We start from the raw sequence: 22862 nt of genomic DNA on the forward strand, positions 1-22862 counted from the left end.
AGTGTAATCAGCTGGTCTTATTAGGCCTAACACTGCAAATAAACATTCTGTTACGGTTAAAAAAAGTTCATGTGGGAATGCGGGATAGATGGACACAAAGGAATGTCGCTGTATGTCTCTGTGTGCCCGCGGAAGAAAAAGTCCAATGGGAACACGGCTTTAGACTGCGTGCTGAAAAGTAACTGGTACCATTGTCTGACAGATGAGACATCTCTAGGGTTATGTACACAGAGAACTGCCTCTGTACATTCTTGCATCGTTTCATTTATACTTAGATTCACTTTACAATTATATATTTACAATTATATCGTTTTGCTTTTTTAATTTTATTATAGCCAGAGTAGATTTTCTTCCAATCTTGTATGACGTGCAAAAAATGGTAAGCTATTCCACTATTTGCCTTCTCAGTAAAAACAAAGCCAAACGCCACTCTTTCACCTCTCTCCTGGGCCTGAGCGGTTCTGCCCAGAGCAAGAGCAAGGACCCCCAGCCAAGCACCACAACCAGTGCGAGCACCAGCACCAGCAGTGCTGCAGCAAGCGGCAGCGGCAGCAACAGCAACCGGCATTCCATGGAGATCAGTTCCCCCGTCCTGGTACGCTCCAGCAATCCCACCGCGGCCAACCTCATTGACAGCAAGGCGGCCTCGGTGTCGCAGCAGGCTGCGGCTGGTACCGCAGCGGCTTCCACGAGTGCTGGTACCACATCAGCAGCAGCAGGAGAGGCATCAGCAGCAGCATCTGCACGGAAGAAGCCAGCTCCGCTAACTGGCATTTCACAGGTTAGATCTTGCTTCACGTCCAGTTTCTATAACCCCAGTATTATGAATGGGAATTCATTTTTAATTTTGTCAATTTTTTTGAAACTTTTCCCAAGCACTTCAAACAGTTTAAATTTCTACACTGTTTGAACACTTAGCTTTTATGCAACACCCAGGTTGCATGTCGGCAGTTCTGTGAGCAATGATCAATACCATAGATACCATGTATTGAAACCATCAAACACTATAGATACATACCACAGTGCCTGTCATGCTACCGTGAGAAATAATTTTGCAGACATAGTTTCTGTTTCACGTGAAGTTGGAGGACAGATGATGCATATACTGTTGCTAGATTTTGAAAATTTTGGTTTTTTTTTTTGTTTTTTTTTTTTTTAAATGTTACAATTTGTAAACTGTCCCATCCATGACTTACATTAGACAAGATGCCTGAGTAAACAATGTCAAAATGCAACCCCTTCAAACATTCACTGCCTTTCATCATGATGTATCAATTTTCTATTTTTCTAGGTTCCTGCTAGCAGCACTCGAGGGCCCAACTCACCTAGCGTGGCTGCTTCCCCGACTGTCACCCAGGCTGGCAATGCTGAGTTCCGATTTGTCGGAGAGGCACCAGCCTCACCCAAGCCAAAAGTAGAAGTGTAAGTTTAAGGAGAAGCGTAAGGGTCAACTCTAAGCAACTTTTACCATGACATCATATCTGTTGGTACCTTAGGAACTGGGGAAAATTTCATAGAGGAAAAAATAATGTTGGAAATTCATGTGCTAAGCAAAACAGACCACTAAACTGCTCAGACCTTGCCTCTATAAACATGAAACGCATGATACTCTAGCTGGTTACAAACTTTGGCTCCCCATTTCTTGGCCAAGTAAATTTCTGTGCTTATCGGCCTTATGAAATTGACCCCAGCCTATCTCTGATCGGAGAAGATGAGTCATGCATGCCAGCCATCTTATATCAGGAATGTTGTCAGGATACCTCATACATATCTGTGCTATGCTGCAGCATTTGCCCAGTTTTATCAGCTCATCACGGAACCATTTTTATGCACATGACACATCACTGAATAATTCAGATGCCTAGAGCAAGACTCCCTGCATTAGTATCGTGTTTGCAAGTGTTGCACTGCTGGTTTAGATATTACCTTGATGGAGAGGTCATGTTTATCTTAGGGCTGGAAGATCCATGAAAGAGGTAAAGGCCTAGCAGGTGCTGAAGGTCTTTGCCTGACACTGACGCAGTGTTACTAGGCATTGTATACTTTAATACTTCCTACTTATTACTGAGAAAAAAATGACGGGATTGAAGTAAGCAGTACATATACATTCAGTAGTTGAACTGAATTCAGTAGTTACTAAACCTAGTATTAAACTTAATATTGTGTGACAAAAACTTATTCACAGTTAACTTGTTGGGCAGTTGCCAAGCATATAAGTCATGATGTCTGGCTTCGTGGCAAGTCTGTTCCGTGCGCCAACCTGCTGCGAGTTGAAATAAGACATGCTGTGATGGTCTTTTGTTAGGAACTTATTGCATGGAGATACAGGTTTGATGCAACCTGCACTAAACACCTGTGAGCAATGTCTGTTTGAATATACGGTCATTGCAGGTATCTGGGATGCGTACACAAACCCGGTTACAAAGACATTCCCACCAATCGGTGTCTTCTTTGCCAGAAATTAGTACTTGAACTTTGCATGGATAGCCACCATCCATGATCCTTTTGCTCCTTGCTTCTCAACTTGTTGACTTTGAAGTCTTGTGTGTATCTCCTCCTCAACCCAGTTACATTGCTATGTACTCCTTCAAGCCCACCAAGGCAGATGAACTGGAACTCAAGAAGGGCGACTTCTACACCGTGACAGAGAAATGCAAAGATGGCTGGTTTAAGGGGATGTCAGTAAAGACCGGTGACTTAGGTGTGTTCCCTGGAAACTACATGCAGGCTTACAGGTACCAGTCTTCCCTGATCTACCTTTTTGAGTTCTTAAATATCGATTGAAGGAAACTGAAGTCTGAGGCATTAACTCTCTTGAAAGTGGAATTTTGGATGTGCTTTTTGTGGCTTTTGTCTCTTCAATTTCATGATAAAAAATGTGACTTGTGATAGACATTTCAGTGAAATCACAAGTTGTTTATACATAACCGGTATTTCTTAGCACATTGTTACTTGCCTTTTCAGAGCGATATATGTTTTGAGGAGGGAACAATTTGTGTTGACTTTATGATGTAAACATCACTCGTGCATAATCTGTTTCATCCACACACATATGCGCCAGTGTTGCAGTTGAGACCATCACAAGACCATACATAAGACCATGCACAAGACCCAGACACAAGACCAGTTACAAGTAACAATGCGAACAATGACAAAGCAATGCTTTTGTTGCAGTTCATTTAATAGCCTGTGACGTGAATGCAGACTGGAGGTCTTGTGTTGGTCTTGTGTGGTCTTGTGAAGGTCTCAGTTGGTCCCGACTACAGCACTGATACGCGCACATGTCTGACACACATCTAACACACATCCAGTGTGTCAGCCCTAGGGATGATTGCGCTAGATACCAAAATCCCTTTGTCATTTGTGCTGATAGCCAATTAGTTGACTGAATGGGATTAAGGGGTGCACTTGTTGATTTATCCGCAGGCATGAAAGACCTGCCAGAAAAGCAACGACCACAGCTGCCGACTCTAGACCCCTGCAGGCCACGCCTGCTGCTACCTCATCAGCCAGCCAGGGCATCCGGCCACGCCTACCTAGCGATGCAGCATCACGGGCCGCCCCCAGCACAGCCCAGCGAGCCCCGCCCTCTGAGGCCCCCGGTAGCCCTAGCCCCATGCAGGGGATGAGGCCGAGGGTGTTGAGTGACGCCGCCTCGCGGATGGCGGCCCAGCGCACTGCAGCAGCTGCAGCTGCAGCAGCAACAACTGATGCCTCCATGACGTCGCCGCCTGTTAGTCAAAGCACAGCCACAACTCAAACAACTGGTTCCCGGCCTGTTGCCAGCGCCTCTCGGCCTGCTGGCCAGATGGCCCAATCCATGCCCCCTGCCCAGCCAGCACAGATGGAGCGCAGGGCCATGTCGCAAATTCCTGATGGACAGAAAACTGTTGCACAGCTCCAGAGTGAGCGCGCTGCCCAGCAATTGCAGTTCAGACCTCCCCCGCCTAATTACCCAGTACGCCCAGGTCTTTCATCAGTGGGGCAGGCCAGGGCCACATCAACCCATCCCGACAGGAATGTCAGGGGGAGTCCCCCTACTGTGGGGACACAAACTGCTGCCACGTTGGCAAAAACTAGTATCGGACAAGCACAGTTGGGTCCTGCTGGTACCCTGCAACTGCCAATGCCGCAGTCACAAGGTGTACAAACCAGACACATAGGGATATCAAGTACACCCATCAGTGTTCGGCCAAGGGCATCTTCTGGACAAGCCACAGTGGGATCACCTCCGACTCATAATGGACTAATCCAGAGAGGACGAAGCCCCAGCTCACCTCAACCTGGGGCGCTGGACAATACGGCCACAACTGATGGAGGCAGTGCTGTCTCAAGGCCACGGGGATCACCTGTTTTGGGTCAGGGGTCACCGAGGGGAGCAAGCACCGGTGCCAACCTGCCCCAGTCCACTCCCCCACAGGTAGAGGTCCACCTCAGTAGCTCCAGTGCCAAAGGCAAACGTCACTCTGCACAATTACCGGCCGTAGAAGGCCAGGCCAAGCAACAGCAGCAGGCCCTGAAACCACGGCGTCACAGTGAGAGCGACAACGACCCGGTGCGGTCACGCAGGACAGTGCAAGCCAAAGCCGCTACCTCCCAGCAGCACCCGCCACAAAGCAATGCCCAAATGCAACCTGTTGCTTCCGGCTCTGGTCAGCCCTATTCACAGCCGCAACACCAACAGCCCAGCAAGCCTTCCCTTAGCAATAGCCTTGCTGCCACAACGGCAGCATCGTCATCACCACCACAGCCCCACCAAAGCAAGCAAACTGTTGTAATGTCTTCCTCTATGCAGCCTCCGCACAGCAAGCCTAGTAGTCCTAGTATATACAGGGTATCCGATACAATGTCATTTGCACCCCCACCAAATGCCACCGCACCTGATTGTGTAGCGCCCTCCCTTGCCGGTCCTGGTAAGACGGACAAGGTAAGGAGCTCTGCAGTTTATCTCGTGCGTACTTCTCTGAGATAATGATTTTCTTTCCAGCTTTCCATTTTACACTTGTTGCTGTGGTAGTGTCTGTCTATCAGCACACTTGCAAAATGCCGCACCTGTGGAGGTTAAGATTTGAGGCACGATTTTTGGCACTGCTTAAAAAACGTTTAAAAGTCATTTTTGTTGTTGTTTTTGTGTTTTTTTGCTTTTTGAGCTGCTGCTTGTCAAAACTTGCTGGAGGTCGTCAAGTAATCAGCTTAAACTGTGGCAGTTTTTTTTCTAAAGGAGAATATACCCTGTTAGATGTATTCATACAGGAATGCCAGTTTTCAGGCATAAGCCTAATTTCAAGGTTTTCATTTGAAATGTTGGACTAATTTTATGCCCTAACAAGGGATATTTAGGCTTCTCTGGCCTTCATTTCAGACTCTACCTGGCATCCCTGTTAACCCTAACCCCCTAGGCTCCTGCACTAGAAAGCACACTGAACCTCACAAAATCCAGCGGGTATATGTATAGTGTACTTGTCAATGTACTTGTACATGCAGGTGACTGTACCAAACCTGATCAACTCCAACAGAATGAGCCCGTTGGAGTTTGAGTGATATGGTATGGATGGGTCTATGCAATATAGGATGACTTGCGCTGAACAGTACTAAACCTGACAAAATCAAGCATAGTCCATCAGTTGGTACAGCAAGTCAGACACTGCACACAATGAACCTTGTATGTCCCAACTCACACAGAATCCAACACCATCTCCCTGGGCCTTTCATCCCAAGTCTCACAAAATTTGCCAACAAGCTCAGACTGTCTAAGATCGGGGTACTCAAAAATACAGCTGTTGGAAATGTTTGCAGAATCCTCTCGGGTTTATTTGAAACTGATTATTTGACTTCTGTGTTCACTGCAGAAGGAGAAGAAGGATCGTAAAGTCTCCAAAAAGCGAGCCCAGGGGAGTCCTGAAGAAGGAGCCCCGGTCCCGCTGGCCCGTGGCAGCTCCCTCCCTGACGGACAGGAGGCTCTGCCCACCGAGCATTGCCCCAACCCTAGTCTCACCCTGTCCACCTCCCCAGCTGGTGCGCCGGGGGAGGGGAGTGGGGAAGAGACATCCCAGGGGGCTGAGGGTGTCAGCGACGGTGCTACTGCCGTAGAGAGAAGGGACAAGCCACCCAAGACAACTCCACTTGTCCGAGAACGGTAAACCAAATTCCAAAGGAAAAATGCTTGTGTAATTATGAAGTTTATAAAGCTAAAGTCTTTAACCAGTCAGAATAGCAGATTGTGCACAAAATCCTCTGTGAATTTGAGAAAAATGGCAGTATTCCTGATGTTATGTGTCCTTAAAGTTTGAGTCGTAATTGCAACTTCTCGATATCGAAAAAGGCTTATTGTCCTATAGTAAGACATTGCATGTCTGATGACAGTTCAGAGTAAACGTGTCTTTGGAGATAGGGCCAAAAATTACAGTTCTAAATTATGAGATAAGTTTCATGTTCCCCGTTTATGACATTTCCAGTCCCAATCCCAAATTAAACTTTGGCCATGAGAAAGGTACCCAGTAATTTTGTAGCAATATTTCAATTTTTTTGTTTCAGCTATCGAGTAACAGTCCCCTACCCGCCAAACACCGACGCCGAGCTGGAACTCAAGGTGGGCGACACGGTCTTCGTTCACAACAAGCGGGAGGATGGATGGTTCAAGGGCACGCAGCAAAGGACAGGCAAAACGGGTCTCTTCCCTGGAAGCTTCGTGGAGAGCTACTAGGTCAGACAGTTTGATCAGTAAAGTCGCACCCCCGCCCCCCAATTTTTTCCCCCCGTTTTTGTCTCCAAAAGAGTTTTGCTGCCCATCACCTAGAATGTTCCAGTTGACATTGGGTTCTGGGAATCTGTCTTTTGGCAGTAATGAACATAGCTGATCATATCTTGCCTATGCTTACAGAGGTTGGTACCATGTCTTACTGGAACCTGAAGCAGGCTTCACTGTGCAACGGGGTCCGTTTTGACCCCAAGCTCCCTTCCAGCAACCACACCATTATCAAAGAATGTGCTACCAAAGATTAATCTAAATCTGTACTTAAGTGCAGTCACAAATGCTTCCATTGTCTTGCAACCGGTGTCCAAATGTTGTTTGTGTAATTAGCCCGTTGATAATAGTTTGTGTACACAGATTTCTGTGTGAAATAGTCGTCTTCAAAGCCAGTGTCAATCAATTTCTGCAGTGTTTCATCTAGTACATGCACCTGCGCATATGATATAAAATATTTATATGAACGTTGGTTTGAGAGCAGAAAAAGCCGGAAAGCATTCTTCGGATGGAAAAATGAATTAAAGTTTATAAGTGCAAGATCACTCTGTAACATAGAACAAAAAAAAAGGATATTTTTGAGTGTGAATAAATTATTCAACAGCTGTTGCAGCAATGCAAATAACACAACTAGCCTGTGCCTTCACCCATGTTGTGAAATCGTAGTCTCTTAGATGTATTCAGAGAAAAAAGCCAAGTCTGTGGGGTCAGTTTTTGGAAGAAGATAGTGAAATGGTGTCATGTAGAGCTTGTGAATGTAAGGTGTTAATCTCACCGATAGATATTCCTGTTTAATGTCACATACAGATGCCTTCCTGCAGTACATGAGTCTCTGCATTTTTGCAAGGTGTAGAGCTAAGTGTTGCCTTGTCGACAGTGTGGTAGCATTGGACAAATTTTACACTGAATATTAATACACAAGAGTTACTATTAAAAGGGAGTTATGGGCAAAAGCCTGATTCAAATACAGAGGGAGATACATGGAGAATGCAGAACAAAGTCAAACCTAGACATCGGTTCTAAGTACACTCATGAATTTACCTGAACTTCAGAGGTGCTCACATGGATTAGGAACTCCTGTATCATTTGTGGAAAAAATACGCCAGTGTTGCAGTCCGTTGTGTTATTCTTAACCGGATTTAAAAGGTCTTGCCTGGCGAGGAGTAGAAATATGACAAGTGTAAAGGCATTCTGGAGTGTGTGAATTGACTTGTATTCGCCCAACATCACACGTATACATTTGTTTCTAATAAAAATGGAATTTGCATTCACGACCCCCGATTTTCACTCGTGCACTTGTGCTAGTGCAGAGGTTCTGCTGTTACCCTGTATACACAGAATCCTTGGTTGCGGAATGAATGCTAACATGCAGTTCAAAATGCCATGTGAAACACGCTAAGGCTGCTCCTTTAGTCAGCCGAGATTCTTTGATTGTGATTTTAACCGAGCCATGAAAGGGCCCTCTGGCTGTATGTGATATTAAAACTCGGCAGTGAGGAGAAGGCATATCTTAAACTCATAATGGGGAAAATGTGTCTGTTGCATTTGCGTGCCTGAACTTGCGGTGTTCTGGCAGGAAGAATACTCCACATAGGTCACAATATTGCCGACGCCATTTTCAAAATTAGTTCACTTTCATTTGTGATAAGTGATGTGGGGACCTAGACCTTGGTCACCAATGCCATACCCTCATTTCATTTTTACAAGTACATGCATACCTCAAAGTGCCCTCGAGCATTCATGCCCAGGGCCCATAGATATCCTGACAGGATTGTGCAAGCCCGGCTGAGCTTTCTTCAACTCTGTGTTTTTTGAAGCGGAGGTTTACAATTCCCTCACACGACGATGCTGGAGCTTACGCTGAACTGTGTAACAGTGTTTGGAATCCAGTTAAAAACAAAACAAAACTGAAATACTCTGTGTTGGTAGACCAGTCTGGCTTTTGTTGAAGTTTGAGGTGTCTGTGCATTTTGACAAGTTGTAATCACTCGTGGGAAAATTAAGATGAGTGTGTATGCATTAGCTGAGCTCATTGATAGCTTTCACTTGTGTTACACACCACACATTAAGTTAGGAATAGCAACAATTGTTGCTCACAACTGTGCCACTTTGAGTTGACCATGAAGAGGCCAATTTCTCTTTGCGTCATTGAAAAATGGCCAACATCTCCACAATTAACGGTATTCCCTTTACACCTGAGCTTGGCAGTGTTGGCTTTCATCATTAAATGTATGGACTATTCAAGGGGCACTGTTACCTCAAGTCGTAATAATAATGAGTGTATTTACAAGGTCTCAAAGGCATTTTGAATTGGATTCTCTGAGCGATGGAGAACAGATGGCCAAGTGTGAGGTAATGTGCAAATGTTGCCAGGCAACTGCTTGATTGCTATGTTGTAAACTGCTCCTAATGACTCTGCTCTGAATAAATTTGTCATGTGTATTCACAAATCATGGACTTGAGATGGAATTTTCTTGCATACATATGATGAGGGAATCAAACATTTGTGTACTGGGAATTCTGTTTTTAATGCGTGAACCCTGTAAAAAAAAAGGTGGTGGGAAAAAAATGACCCAACGAGCATCCGTGAAAAGGAAAAGATAATTGTCACTTAGTTCCAAAAAATCTTTAACATAGATATATTAGTCAAATTTGTAACACCAGCTATATATTTTTAACAGCTGGCCAATGTTAACAAATAACAGTATTATTATTTCGTATTAATCATAAATCTGTCGATAGTTGAAATCGCTGCATGCAGTATGTTTTTCTGTAATTTTGTAGTTCTCGATTATACAGAACATTGAAACGAAAATTTGTTTCAGAAGATCCTGAGATTAGTACTTATCACACTGAACTGAGATTGGACTTGAGAATTGACATGTTCAAGTTTAAGAAGAAATGAGGGGCTTGTGTATGTGACATGTTCTTGTAAAATTGGACGAAATCGTAACAAAAGGAAGACGTTAAACTCAATACTGGAATTTGTAATCAATCATTTCCAGGTTAATTATTTGTATTTGAAATTCAGCTTTGGAAGAACTGAAGTGAGAGCCAAGTATTACATGCTGGAAAAGCAAGCCTTAGATCAAGCTCTTTTCTGTGTATTTTTGTTGCATAATCCAGAAGTTCCTAACTCTCAAACTTCACAATTTCAAGATGAAATGTCGAATCCAGATGAAAGCAAATGGTATGGAATTGACTTCCTTGCCAAAATCTCATCCGCTTGTATTCAACACTTTCCTCCCCTTAACTTCTGTCTGATTTTACAAGGATGTATCTCATAGCATGAATGCCTTTCTTACCAAAAAAATTAGCAAATATTCAAAAACCATTTACATATAAGCTGTTTTCTGGCTCTGTCACCTGTAAACCATGCAATAAGTCCTCAATCCTCAACAAATATAATTCCAAATCCTGGTATTCAGGTCTTTTGGAGTCCTTGAGTATATTTTCTTCAAATGTTGAATGTATAATTAATTGAATGCTAAAGACAGTAACATCATTTGTACATGTATCTCTTTAGTGTGTCTTCTTCAGTGATGTAGAGCAGATCCACTAAAATCTACTTAGATTTACACTTTTTGATAAAATAATTACCAAGAATAAGTTGCATAAATGATATGTAAATTCTTCGTATATTTTCTCTCTTTTCTCTGGCATTTTTACAATTTTCAGTTCTTGTTAGGTAGGAAAAAATGAAGCTTTGTTCGATTTCAGAAAAGGAGTCCTTTAATCCAGCAATGTCTCTGTCTGTTTCTGCAACTTCAACAAATTATTTAATCGACCAAAACCCTTATACAATTGGCAAAGTGTCTTTCCGTTAAGTACCTTTTGTTTGTGGCAGTTGAGATAAACCTCAGGACATGCATAAGTTAAAGTGTCAAACGGAAGATTTCCGCCAAAATTGTGAACAGGAGAAGAGAGAGGAAAATCCATGCCTGGCTGTGTTTTGTACTGTTGTCTTGTCACAAGTCTGTTTGTGTTTAACGAGCGTGAGCTGCTGGGAAAACTTAAAATGCTGTGTTTTTAAGAGGCTGAAAAGTTTTGAAATCACTTTCAGCCATTCTTGTTTGATTAATCAGCATGCCAGTTGTGTTCACGCATGAAAGCAATCTGCTGTGTTGTTCTCAATAACTCTAAAATTGGGGGTTTTATATGAATTCCATGAGATTAGCTGAGCTGTTTTTACAATACTTCAATGGACACACTGAGTTCATATATTTATACAAATGCATTTTAGGTCAAATGAAATTGGACATCCTGAATTTGCCTTAATAGACTGTGAACCTGTCCACTGAATTTGCTATGTGAAACTAAATACGTGTCTTTGCCAAGAAAAGTGTCGCTAACAAAATATATAACACAGATGATTATTTTTTATTTGTGAAAATGACTTGTACATAGTGTAACAATGAATTTAATTATGAATCCACGAAGCAGAATAGCCTGGCATGAATAATTCCAGGAACTGCATTCTTTATAGCTGTCGAAAAAACTATGTTGTTACGTTCTTTTGCTGTTTGTTTGTTCTCTCCATCCTATTCGAGGGTACCAGTGATGGCTCATGTCTGTGAACTTTCATTGGACAGATTTTGACTGGTAACCCTTGGCCAACATTTCCACATACATACAGCTTGTGCACGTGCTCCAATCATTGGAGCCATAACTCTGGAATCCTGTTTTGGACACGGCAAAAAAATATTTTTAATCAGGTTACCAGCTAAGATGTCATGAGATGTCTACTTGTGAATGGTACTCTGCTGGTTTTAGTGAAGCACATGAATTGCCTTAACAATTCTGTCTGCTTTTACCTAGCTGTCATTGGTGCCCTTTCAATCAAACCTGTTATTTTATTGGAGAGATAGGGTGAGCAGCATACTTTTGGCAGGAAACCCAAGAACTCAACATGTGGTGTAGATGCATTTTTCAATAGATGAAATTTTAATTTCGTTTCATGTTAATTTATATGAGTAGAGGCTGTTAGGAAAAATGTTAGGAATTTAGATCCTGAAATTGGTTGCATAATTGTCTCAATGAGAAGCATAAAAATTGGAGCATTTTTGGGATCTGGCTAGGTGATCTCTGAAGGCATTGGTCAGCTGTCGACTAGCATCTTTCTCCTCTGATCTTCGTAACATCTGATGAGAAGTTTATTTTGTTTTCTCTTCAGCACAAAATCACTCTGTGAAGCATTACCTCCGTCAGGGAAATTTACCAATCAATTTTGACACCCCAAATGAATTATTTCATACTTTAAGCACGCATTGCGGTCTGTCACAGTGCTTTATATAGTATCTTTGCATTTAATCCTATTATAGAAGTGCTCGCTGTTGCTAGTTATTTTAAACAAACTGGTGCCAGCATTACAGGGTAGAGATTATTGAGTTCAGGAAGGCCTGATTTACTCCACAGTACTTGTTTGCCATTTTTTTTTTCTTTTTTGAATTACTATGTCTGTATTCGTGCAAGGAAATGTTCCATTGCCACTTTTGTATTCATTTACATTGTGTTACATTTTATTAAAAGAAAAATGTACTGGCGTAATGTTCCAAGGTTAGGTACATGAATGTCAATAAAATATTAACCCTGAAGTTGAATATTGTTTGGTTTCGCACTCTTTGCATGTGTTCTCTGTGTCATTATTTTCTATGGAAAAACTGCAATGGGTTATTCTAGACGTATAGGGTCCGACTTTTTTCATGTCCCCGGAACAAATCTGACATAATTTTTTAAAGTTTGGAACACTTCCTAGGGTGATTAAATACTGCAAATTGTCTGCCAAAGAAGTAAAAAAAATAGGTTGAAGTCAGCGATATATTCCATGTTACATTACACAGGTCAGGTGTAACAGACACAACAATGTCACACATGTTCCACCCAAATTCATAGAATGACCTACATGCTGATAACACAGAACTCGCTAAAACCTTAAGAATCAAGGATGAAGACATACAAGAATATGAAGAGGAGACAGTCCTTAAAGGACTTGGTAGTTTTGAACTATTTTCCCCAGAAAAAAACAAAAACAAATTTTTGAAGTCATCTGTGGTTGCTCTCCCTCCCCTAATGTTTTTAATGATATGTAAAAATAAGATCACGAGGCCTTTCCTACAGTAGTCCACTTTAATATCCGCTTCATCTTTCCTCTTTTGAATTTGGCTTTCTCTTCACGTTTCCTCCTGTTTTCCTTTGCGTTTCCAGATCCAATTTTTTTTTAAGAACCAAAGCCTAATTTGAATAAATGCCAGCAGGCAGTGTCCCACAGGTGCTGCTTAGAAGAGGTTTTGAGTTGCGCTGTAAGAGATATAATATGCAAATTTATGGTCTGGAGTCCAACTCATACCTGACTTACCCGTGGCTTAAATTTGGGAGAGTCACCATGCTGGGTGTGGACATTTTGGCGCTCTTTTTTAACAATGCGTGCAATGTTCGGCCACTCACGTGGGTTAGGTACGCCATTGCATTTACAGCCGAGTTTTTGTCTGCTGCGGACGTGTTGAACGTTTGGACCATACATTTCAGTTTTCAAATGTCTGTGTTTGCAAATTCCAAGAAGACTCAAATTGTGCAGAACTGAAGCCATTTCCTCTTTACACCTGAACAATGTTGCTTGTTTCACGGACCGCCACTTTCATTTTCTGAGCTGTTAGGCCTAAAGCCAGCACAAAACGGCACCGTTTACAGTCGGTTAACAGGTAGGCCAACACGAAAAATCCTTCAAAGTTTATGTTCCTGCTGCAGTCTCTAACAGCCCTCCTATGCAAAGGCGCATTCTTGAACCAGTTGTCCTATCAGTCAAAACCAATCAAATTTCCCCATATGTGTCTGTGTAATGGGGGAAATCAAGTGGAAGGAATTTTTCACTGTTGAGATTCTAATGAAAGTAATGGATATTGCATTCGTTTACCTGATAGGCCTACATGAATTCTTACCCACTGCTCCAAGGTTTTCAATATTTTTACAAACAGTGATTTCAAACGCAATTCAGATTTAAACCAGTTTCCCAAGCCTGCATAGTTGACTGCCACCCATTTGACACCTCCCGTAGGCCTAATATAACTGTTTTCTCTTAATTTTTTTCTGCAGATTTAACACACATTACCGATGAAACGAGAGCTCCCACAAGATGTTTAGCTTCTCAAGACAAATTGTGCAAACTGTAAAGAAAGGCAAGTCTTTAATTTGATATGACCTGCTCCATCAAAATCAAACTCTGTATTGAAAGATGAACAACAATTCATCCACTGCTGTCAGAATAAATTTGAGTGCTGCCAACAAGAGAGTTACTTAAACATGTCTGAATGAATGAAAATTTGACAAAGTGCAGTTAAAAAGAGTTCTGCATCAAATTTCCATCAAATGAAATGTAACAATGCGGCAGCAAAACCGTTCTATACCAGATTTCTGCTTGAACATGTGACAAAGTGGAGTAAAACAGTGTTCCATCCACATTGGTGTACTTTAGCATTAACAAAATGGAGTCAGAGGCCACCTCACTTTCAAATTCAGTCGGATGCTTGAGAATGTAAAAAAAAAGCCTCTCTCAGCATGGGTGTCCCAGACCATTTTGCATGGAGGGGTGCCACATCAAAATTGTCACGCAAAATGAGTGTTCTGTAGTCTGAACCCTAGCGCGACACCTACCTGATGTTTATTTTGCCGACAGATCATAACTTTGCCCACAAAACTAACCTCTAACGATGGCCTTGACTCTAAGTGTCATCACCATTGTACAAACTTGTTCAGGATGAACTTTGCGACATTTCTTTCCTGCCGCTAATGCATTTTGTGGTTTTGATGGAGCAGGGCGTAAGATAATTCCTCAAAAAGACATAGCATTGAAAATCAGTGTTTTAATAGTGTGTTTGAAAGAACAGTTCCACATCGTGCCACTGCACATTCACTCCACAATACAGCTACTTTCTCTTAGTCTTCACTGGTGTTTTCATTGAGAGTGACACATTAGAAATCAGTGGGAAAGATGATTTCAGGCCATTCTTTAGGGGTACATAACTTGGCATCCAGTTTTTAAAATTCTTTCCTCACCAAAGACCCCATCAGAAAACAAGCAAAACAAAATAAACCAGAATAAAAACATCCTTTTTAATATTTTTCAAGTACAATCAAAGTAACTTGAAATTTTGATGGCCAGATTTGGAGTTTCTCATTCTGCTGTTCTTTCAATCTGTTGCTGAAGTAACATAGCCTACAAGTAGCATAAATCTGCCTTGTTTAAAAATCCAGTTGTTTCCGGCTGTCTTTCTCCAAGAGTCTTTTTTGATAATATCCCAGAACTCTAGCTCAAATGTTTTTGCCGAGATTGAATGAAGAGATACTTATTCATCTCTATTCTCTTACTATTGATTCTCAGTATCAATAAGAGCATTTTCACTGATGAGAGCAGTCAGCATAGTGTATAATTTCAAAGATACTGTTCTGTTGACCAGAGATGCTTAAATATCCACATTGGTTTTCGAACAGATGTATTGAATTGATATATGTAGGAGGGAAACCACCCCCCAAAAATATGGTATCAGTTTTCTTTCATGATGTGGCTTTCATTTTACTTTGCTCATGCAAAAATCTTTGAGACTCCAAATGACTAGAAGCTCTCTTTTTTACAATTGGCAATGCTGCATTTTCCCATGTAAACAAGCTTCACATCTGAAGACTAGTTAAGTTCTTTTTTTTTTTAACGTGTCAGCTGTCCAGTGTGCTTTGGGTAGGACCGGAAAATTTAGAAAGATTGAAAGATTTTTTTGAAAGGCACGGACCAATTTCTCTGCAGTTTTTACTCCTTGAAAATGATTTTCATACATGTACCTTTAGTACACAAGTCAGTCTTACTTTTCACCCTCCCCCGTACCATTGAAATCATGCATATGCTTGTTGGACTCAGAACGGTTAGGTTTAACCCTTTTTTGTCTAAAAGGTGAGAAGTGTTTTTATTTGGAACTTCCAATTAGATTTGACATTCAAAATTGACCGAGCTCAACTATACCGTCGAATAGCTTCCGCTGAATAAAAGGAAAGAGTTCCATACACAGACATCACTGAATACCCTTTGCACAAACCTTCGAGACTGGTCTGAAAAATTCTAAGTAAATGCTTCAATATTTTTCCAGTTAAATGTGACCTTTTAAGATGTGTTATTGCTTTGTGATGGTTCATAAACAACCGCAGGGGAAAACAACTGATGTCTGCATATGGAACTCTTTCCAAATGATGAACCATGATTGCTTCCTGATGTCTCGCGTTTGTACAGTTAGTGGGTAGTTTTCAAGTATTTTCTAACAAAATTGAAACTACTTTTGAATTCCAAGTGTAGGGCCTAAACATTTTTAAATGAATGACTATTACTGATCATTGGACCGGCTTTTTTTCTGTAACCTGCAATAAATAGACCAACCCAAAATATAGTTGCTCCCTAGTGCTATGCAAAATGCCAGACAAGGTGGGACGATTTTCATATTTTCATGTACATTTAATGATACTGTAATACTAAAAATTTGTCCAGTGATTTCCAAGGTGGCAAGTAATCACACTTCGATTAAGTGGAAGAATATTGGTATTCAGATAACAATCTTTAGGCGTTATTTTTGAATAGTAATAAATTGTACATATGTAGAAAGAAAATGTGCAGATCCAGGTGCCAGTAGGTTTTTAAAAAATATTTTCTTTTTCATCTGGAAAAGATTAGGTTCTGTGTGATGTACTTGGTTGGGATATGTATAAGTTAACCCTAACCTTCCCCAACCACGCAGAATTAAACAGTAGTAAAGTGTTTAATTCTGTAGGGATAGGTCTGGTAGGTCCATAACAGCTAGCTTTTGCATTGGATTTGGCATACCTCAGAAAAACAAAGTCCAACAGCCTCCATATATTGGTGTTTAACTTTGTGTGATTGGGGAAGGTTAGGGCCAGCAGCCCTTTGGGGGTTAGGGTTAATGTATAGTTTTTAAGTTTATAAAGAGCTTGTGATTTTGTAAAGATCAGTGCTTCCGTCTTGGCCAATTTGGACAAGTCCTAGGCAAATTTGTATTTCTGTAAATTAATAAAGTGTTAAAATTGTAGCAAATGTGCTGCGGAATTTAAGTATGGTACAGCTACTTTCCTTGTCAAAAAACTTCCAATGGCCTCCACCATGTGACAAGCCAAGGTCTAGGACATTGCCTTGATAAAGAACAGAAACACTTGTGAAATTCACCTGTGGTATTGAGGATCGATACAAAGTCTGCTTACAGTATGGGTAGCCAGATCAGGAAGTGCGGACCAGCCCCACCTAGTGGTATGCTGGCCTTAATGCACCTGCTTGGTGAGAATACTGTCTATCTGCAAATTGGGTTAGAAATGTTTGTCATTCTTGGCTTTGCTCACAAGATAATGTCAGAATTGGAAGTGTCCTGATGAGAATTAGTTGTTTTTTTGTACATGTGACTGGTATCCATTTTAGCATCTAAATTGAAATTGAAATTTTTAAGATCTAAGCATTAAGTGACTTTGGGTATTAGGACAATAAGTTGGTCTGCTACACAAAGTTGTTGGAAAGATTTTACTTTGGCAACCCTGTCTGGGAGAAAGCCATCTCATCGTCATGACTGGTATGCACCAATCACTGAACAAGTGATTTGGTACAAACATGGTGTGGCCTAGAAATTGTGACTTGTGCACTGTGAATTTGTGTAGGTATCAAGGTAAAATCTTTCCACTGGAAGAAAAAAAGCAAAATAGAAGAGTTTTAAAAACCAGAAAAAGAAAGTGCACAAGGCCCTTGATTATCACAAATTATGAGACGATATTCAGATTTTTGAGACGTTTGCTGTTTTATGAATATCTCGAGTCTCCATCAGGCTTGTCTTAGCGTCATTGCAGGCACATAGTAAGTAGTTTGTGGCAATGTAGTACACTTGGCTGATGTAAGTTTTGTGGCGATGGCCGTGGAATATACATCAGCATATACATGTAATCAGTCTACACAAAGTTCCCTGGCCGCAAAGCTGTGTGCAGGTGTGAGAGAAGTGCTTTTGATCATGATCCTGCCATCTTGGCATATTTTTTGAAGGCATGTAGTGAGTGGTCTAGTCTCTAGTGTGGCCGACCTAGGTTCTCGTGGTGATGGCCATGGGTCTGTAGGTCACCACACGCAGCCATCCAACATAGGTTTTGTGGCGATGGTCGTGGAATGTATGTTGGTGTAATGACCGTAGTCTACGAGCCAGATATGGTTAAATTGCTGAACTTGTCAGCAATACAGAGGGGTCGTTCAGCAGCTTGTGACAGGCCATCCAGCATCAAATGCCTTTGTGAAAGGTCCTCTCAATTTGCTCTGCAAACTTGGAGAGGGTTACCTGTGACAATTTATCCACACTAGCATCTTGTCAGCTCACTGCAGAAAGGGGTCTTGTAACTTAAAACAGTTCCAATTTATCACAGCAACGTCCTTGTGCAGTTTCTCAGTCTCTAATTGACAGTCCAAATGCAAAAGCAGATAAGTCTTTTTTCAAATGACTATCATCCAAGTAAAAACTCGTCTTTTGAGCAGTTTGAATTTATTTTGAATCAAAATTAAATGCAATTTCTTATAATGAGCACTCCATTTGTATTCGTTCATAAAGCTGACTGTTCTTTCTAACCAATATTTTTCTCAAAAAGTATTCATTGAATGTCTTGTGTTTGCATTTGAACTCTTCAAAAGTGCTGATAGAATAATTTGCAGGCCAACTTGTGCACCTGGTTTCTGAATTTGTTACCTACAAGGAAATATGAGATGGGGCTGTTAAGCTCAATTAAGAACTTTGTTTCATCAGTTCATCAATGAAAACCAACTTGTTTTAAGGGGCAAGAATCATGTAGGTGGGTGGTCATTTTTTTTATACATAAATTAGGATTCATTATTATCATAGGTTGCAGCTGTGTGGTTTGTTGTAACGACTCTGTCCATCTTTTCTTGATTTCTGTTTTGGATTCTCGTGGGAACCCCATTCTTCTTGGAAAAGCCTCACATCAGGGTGTCAGCTATGCTGGCGGAGTCTGGGGCAGTCTCACATTGTCTTTACCTTTTAAAAATTCATTTCTCAGCCGATATATATTTTATTATGTAGAAACTTCAAGCAGTCATTGATAGTTTGATCTACTGTATATTGAACTCTATATGTTCATTTATCCAGTGTCTAGCTTTTTTCTAAGTTTGTAACAGCAACAATATTTGGTAATGCGGTACCATTTGTGTAGAAATCACACAGCTGCAAAACAACAGTTATTCCAGTCTCATTTTGTTTTTAATTCGATAACTCATGAGTACACCTAACATTGTTGCCTTTTTTCAGTCTTTTGAATCTTCCAAATTTCTGACCAAAATTACAGTGTAGCTAAGTAGCTGTTTGAGAACATTGTTGAATGTTTTGTACAGCTTCAATATTTTTGCAAAAATTAGACTGGAATAGCCCAATGCATGGAACTGTAAAATGTAAGAAAGAGGGAAATAAGTTAGGCCAACAGTACCTCAGCCTGCTTTTAAAAGCCAGTTTCCAACCTCAAACTTGTATTGCCAAATTTGACCATTAAAATGAATTAATCTGGTTGATTAGGAAGCACGACAGAATGGAATATTAAACAGGATTTCATGCACCGGAAAGAAAGTTGAAAAATAATCTTTTCTTGCCGGGATACTTTGTTGGACAATCACATAACTTTTCCCCCAATGGCAAAGTGTTTAGGAGGCGTAGATATATATTGTATTGCAAGGCCTTGTAGACTCATTAATGTGAGGTGGAGGTGGGTTCATTTTTGCTATTTAGACATCTAGGCTGGTAAAAACCAGGAGCAACATGCATGATTCTGGACAAACTGTCTTTGACCTTGCTTTAAAAAAGGACATTTTTGGAAAACTTGATTGTGTTGTGATAGCATCAGTAGAAAATCATGTTTCCACCTCCTATAGGAGCATCTCTTATAGAAACATATCTAGTTTGTTCAATTTCGGGTCCAATTTTTCTACCTCCCCCTCCCCCCCTGTGCACATGTATGTGGTTACAGCTAACTCTATGAATAAGTACATGTATGCAGCATGGCTAGTTTACTTGCTCTGGTTACAACTTTGATGAGCAAGAAAATATAAAATAATTGGGCTGATTAAAGTATTGAACGCTACCGAATCAACTCGACTCAACTCATCAGTATTGATTGTGACGAACCCTGAAAACAATTTGGTAAACATGATCTGGGGACTGCCACATCGTGTACTGCAAACAAAACCTAGTTCAAAGCAAGGTGGGGTGGTGGAGAAGAGTGTTTACACCCCTCCCTCAATTCACCCATTAGCAGGTTAATCAATTTAACGAGCAGTGAGAAAACACCATCAAACTGGATTCCTTTTTGCTTTCTGCTCTTCAAATCTGAAATATTGAGAATGCCGTGACTGGACAAAAAGCTACCGAGAACTTGATTTTTGACTAAGGCAGATTTATAGGTTGGAAAAGTGGCCAATTTCTTCCCCTCTTTTGAAAGCAAATGCTACAAATACGATCGGGAATTGGCAGGGTACAGGATTCTGCTTATTTCTGAGCAAAAAACCCAAAACATCTTCGGTTTAAACGTTATTAATGGATTGCTGTTGGGGATTAACTTCTGAGGTGAGGCAGATAAACAAGATTGGAGTATACAGGGTGGTCAAGTTTTCCTGCGCTGTTTACAGCAACTAAAAAGTCGCATGAAAAATTGAGAGGCCATGAGACTATTTGGTCTTATCCTAAATAACTTGATAAAGTGATTTCAGCCTTGGCATGAATAAGAATTGTTCCTGTTTTGGAGACTAAAAGTTACATTTTCGAAACTAACTTGTGGGCAACCGAACTGCCCTTCTAATCTCTTTTCTAAGACTTGCTCAAAAGAATCTTTTTCGGGCCACCCTGATTCTGTTGCCTTACTTTCAAATCAGAGCAAATACAATGTAAGAATGTATCCTGTACCCTGCCGTAATGAAATTGCATTAGAAGAAACTAATTCAAGATTTGTGTGTTTTCTCTGCATAAAAAAACTGGCAAGCTTTGGGAGACAAGGATCCACAGATGCAGAACTCCCTGACTGATGTCTCATTCTGATGCCAACCTGATGAGCTCTCGTCTTTGCAACTTGGACGGACTTGTCTCAGAAAAAAGGCAAATCAATGGCAGTGGGGCGGATGTCATTAGATTAACCAAATTGCTGTTGAGAATACAGAAGTTTACTCGCGACTGGCACATCAAACTTTAATGCTGAAGTTTTTGTATCCAGAAAAAAACAGGCCGAATTAAACAAACTTTTTTGTGTTCAGTCGAGACAGTCAACAATCTAATCTAGTCCAAAACCAGCTCAGCTGCTCTGCCATGGATTTGCCCAAAAATTGATACTCAAAACATCTTATTTTTTCAAGAACCAGGTACATGTCGATGATAAAAAAACAAACAAGTCAACTTTTACACCAAGTTCAAGCATAAAAACAAGTTGGAACTTGGCTTGTGTTCTGATAGCCAGTTAACATTGGATTTTCTTTACCCAAAAAGCGGCTGGGGGCGGTTTTTTTTTTCCCGCAAATTCTTCAACCTTGCAATTGCACTTTGACCCAACAAAGCATGAGGCATCGGTACATCAACCGTGGAAATGAAAAATACATTCTGAAACGAGTGTACGCGTCCTTCGTGGAACAAATAAGAATTATGCGTTTACATGTCATCCGGTGTCAAGTGGTTAACCACCAAACAAAATTAGCCAAAATAATTACAAAACACTGCTTTTGAAAGATCACGCTGCAAAAAGAAAAGGTGTGAAATACCGACATGTGCCTGGTGTTATCCTATTGCAGTCCTTGTGTGTAAGTTTGTCTACACTAGCACATCGCATTGAAACTTCTACTCAGTATTTTTCACTGGTATTTATTCTAACCAAAAGCTTATTTAAAGCATGTTATTTAACTTGAGAAATCCAATTGGTCAACTTGGCATTTTCCATCGAAACAATAACTCTAGTACTCAGCTTTTTTCCCTTTGGGTTTTTGCCATCCAAATGGTGAGAGAAAAAATTTTAACCAATGTGATAAAATTTCCTTTTTTTGGTGAAATGTTTTGTAATTTGACAGAACAATACTTAAATAAAATTACATGCACCAGAGAGGATTGAAAAATACGTAAAAAGTTCATGTATTTTGGTTATTGGCACATGTAAATATTTAGTATGTGGTGTGCTAGTGTAGTGAATAAAACAAAACCTTGTTTAATGTTGTGTAATTTCATTTCAAAGTATCGGCTGTCTATTTTGCAAGAAATTATCAAGAAAAAAATCTTTGGCATAGATTTGTGTACTGTATGATGTGCTGGTGTAGATTTGTGCAAACATTTAGCTGAATAAAGTGTAGGTTGTCACTGTTGTGTGATTTTATTTCATAAGTACATCTGCTGTCTATTATTAGACTTCGCAACTTGGACTTTTACACTCAAAAAGAACACATATTTGCTAAAAGCAGTTGTTAACATGGCGCCGTGTACAATTTCTAAGCAATTTGAAAAAGGAATCCTTTATTGGGTTAAGCCTAAAAAAAAAAAGGTCAACAGTTATAAGTGGACAGTAAACAATCAAAATACCAAAATCGCCTCTGAGAACTTGAAATAGACAGCAGATGTAATGAGTTCCAGGGTAATGTATATTTAAAAAAAACACACTGCACCATTAAATTCAAATGCATAGTACAAGAAACAAACCCGTCACTTTATTAAAGCAAACTTTGAAAAAGCTCGGTGCAGTGTGTTTTTCACAAGGGAGGGGAAATAAATATGTAGATTAATTTTTCCCTGTTCTGTGATAGCGCCCTCTGTTGCCTTAAATTGATGTATTTTAAAGGGATAGTGACTGTAAATAGAGGGCGCTCTTGTTGGACTTAAAATGGCATAAAATAAAGACCATAGAACTGACTTGGTGTTTCTTCAATTTAATTCATTTGCTTTTTCAAACACTTTTAACTATGAATTGACCTATGAACTCTGACCTGACCTTTGAACTTTGACCTGACCTCTGAACTTTGACCTGACCTTTCAACTTTGACATGACCTTTGAACTTTGACCTGACCTTTCAACTTTGACCTTT

General features: G+C 40.6%; 1 protein-coding gene and 1 long non-coding RNA gene across 3 annotated transcripts in view; both read left to right on the forward strand.

Annotated features, from left to right (window-relative positions):
- sh3rf1 (SH3 domain containing ring finger 1) overlaps positions 1-12345 on the forward strand; it is a 33717-nt gene extending 21372 nt beyond the window's left edge. Inside the window, exons 7-12 of one of the 2 annotated variants that reach the window (XM_087133025.1) lie at positions 409-781; positions 1292-1422; positions 2568-2735; positions 3427-4927; positions 5850-6136; positions 6535-12345. In XM_087133025.1, coding sequence (XP_086989151.1) covers positions 409-781; positions 1292-1422; positions 2568-2735; positions 3427-4927; positions 5850-6136; positions 6535-6703 — 2629 coding nt within the window. In that variant the 3' untranslated portion in view covers positions 6704-12345. The remainder of the gene's footprint in view (positions 1-408; positions 782-1291; positions 1423-2567; positions 2736-3426; positions 4928-5849; positions 6137-6534) is intronic. The other variant, XM_022243896.2, reaches the window with a different exon arrangement.
- An 829-nt stretch (positions 12346-13174) lies between these two features.
- LOC110984073 (uncharacterized) lies at positions 13175-22689 on the forward strand. The gene is made up of 2 exons (XR_002598824.2): positions 13175-13443; positions 13835-22689. It is a non-coding gene; the product is annotated as an uncharacterized LOC110984073 (long non-coding RNA).
- The last annotated feature ends 173 nt before the right edge of the window (positions 22690-22862 follow it).

This window comes from Acanthaster planci, linkage group LG02 (genome assembly GCF_054643075.1).
Source record: "Acanthaster planci isolate LZ-2023a linkage group LG02, COTS_SCS, whole genome shotgun sequence".
In the NCBI taxonomy this organism is placed as follows: Eukaryota; Metazoa; Echinodermata; class Asteroidea; order Valvatida; family Acanthasteridae; genus Acanthaster; species Acanthaster planci.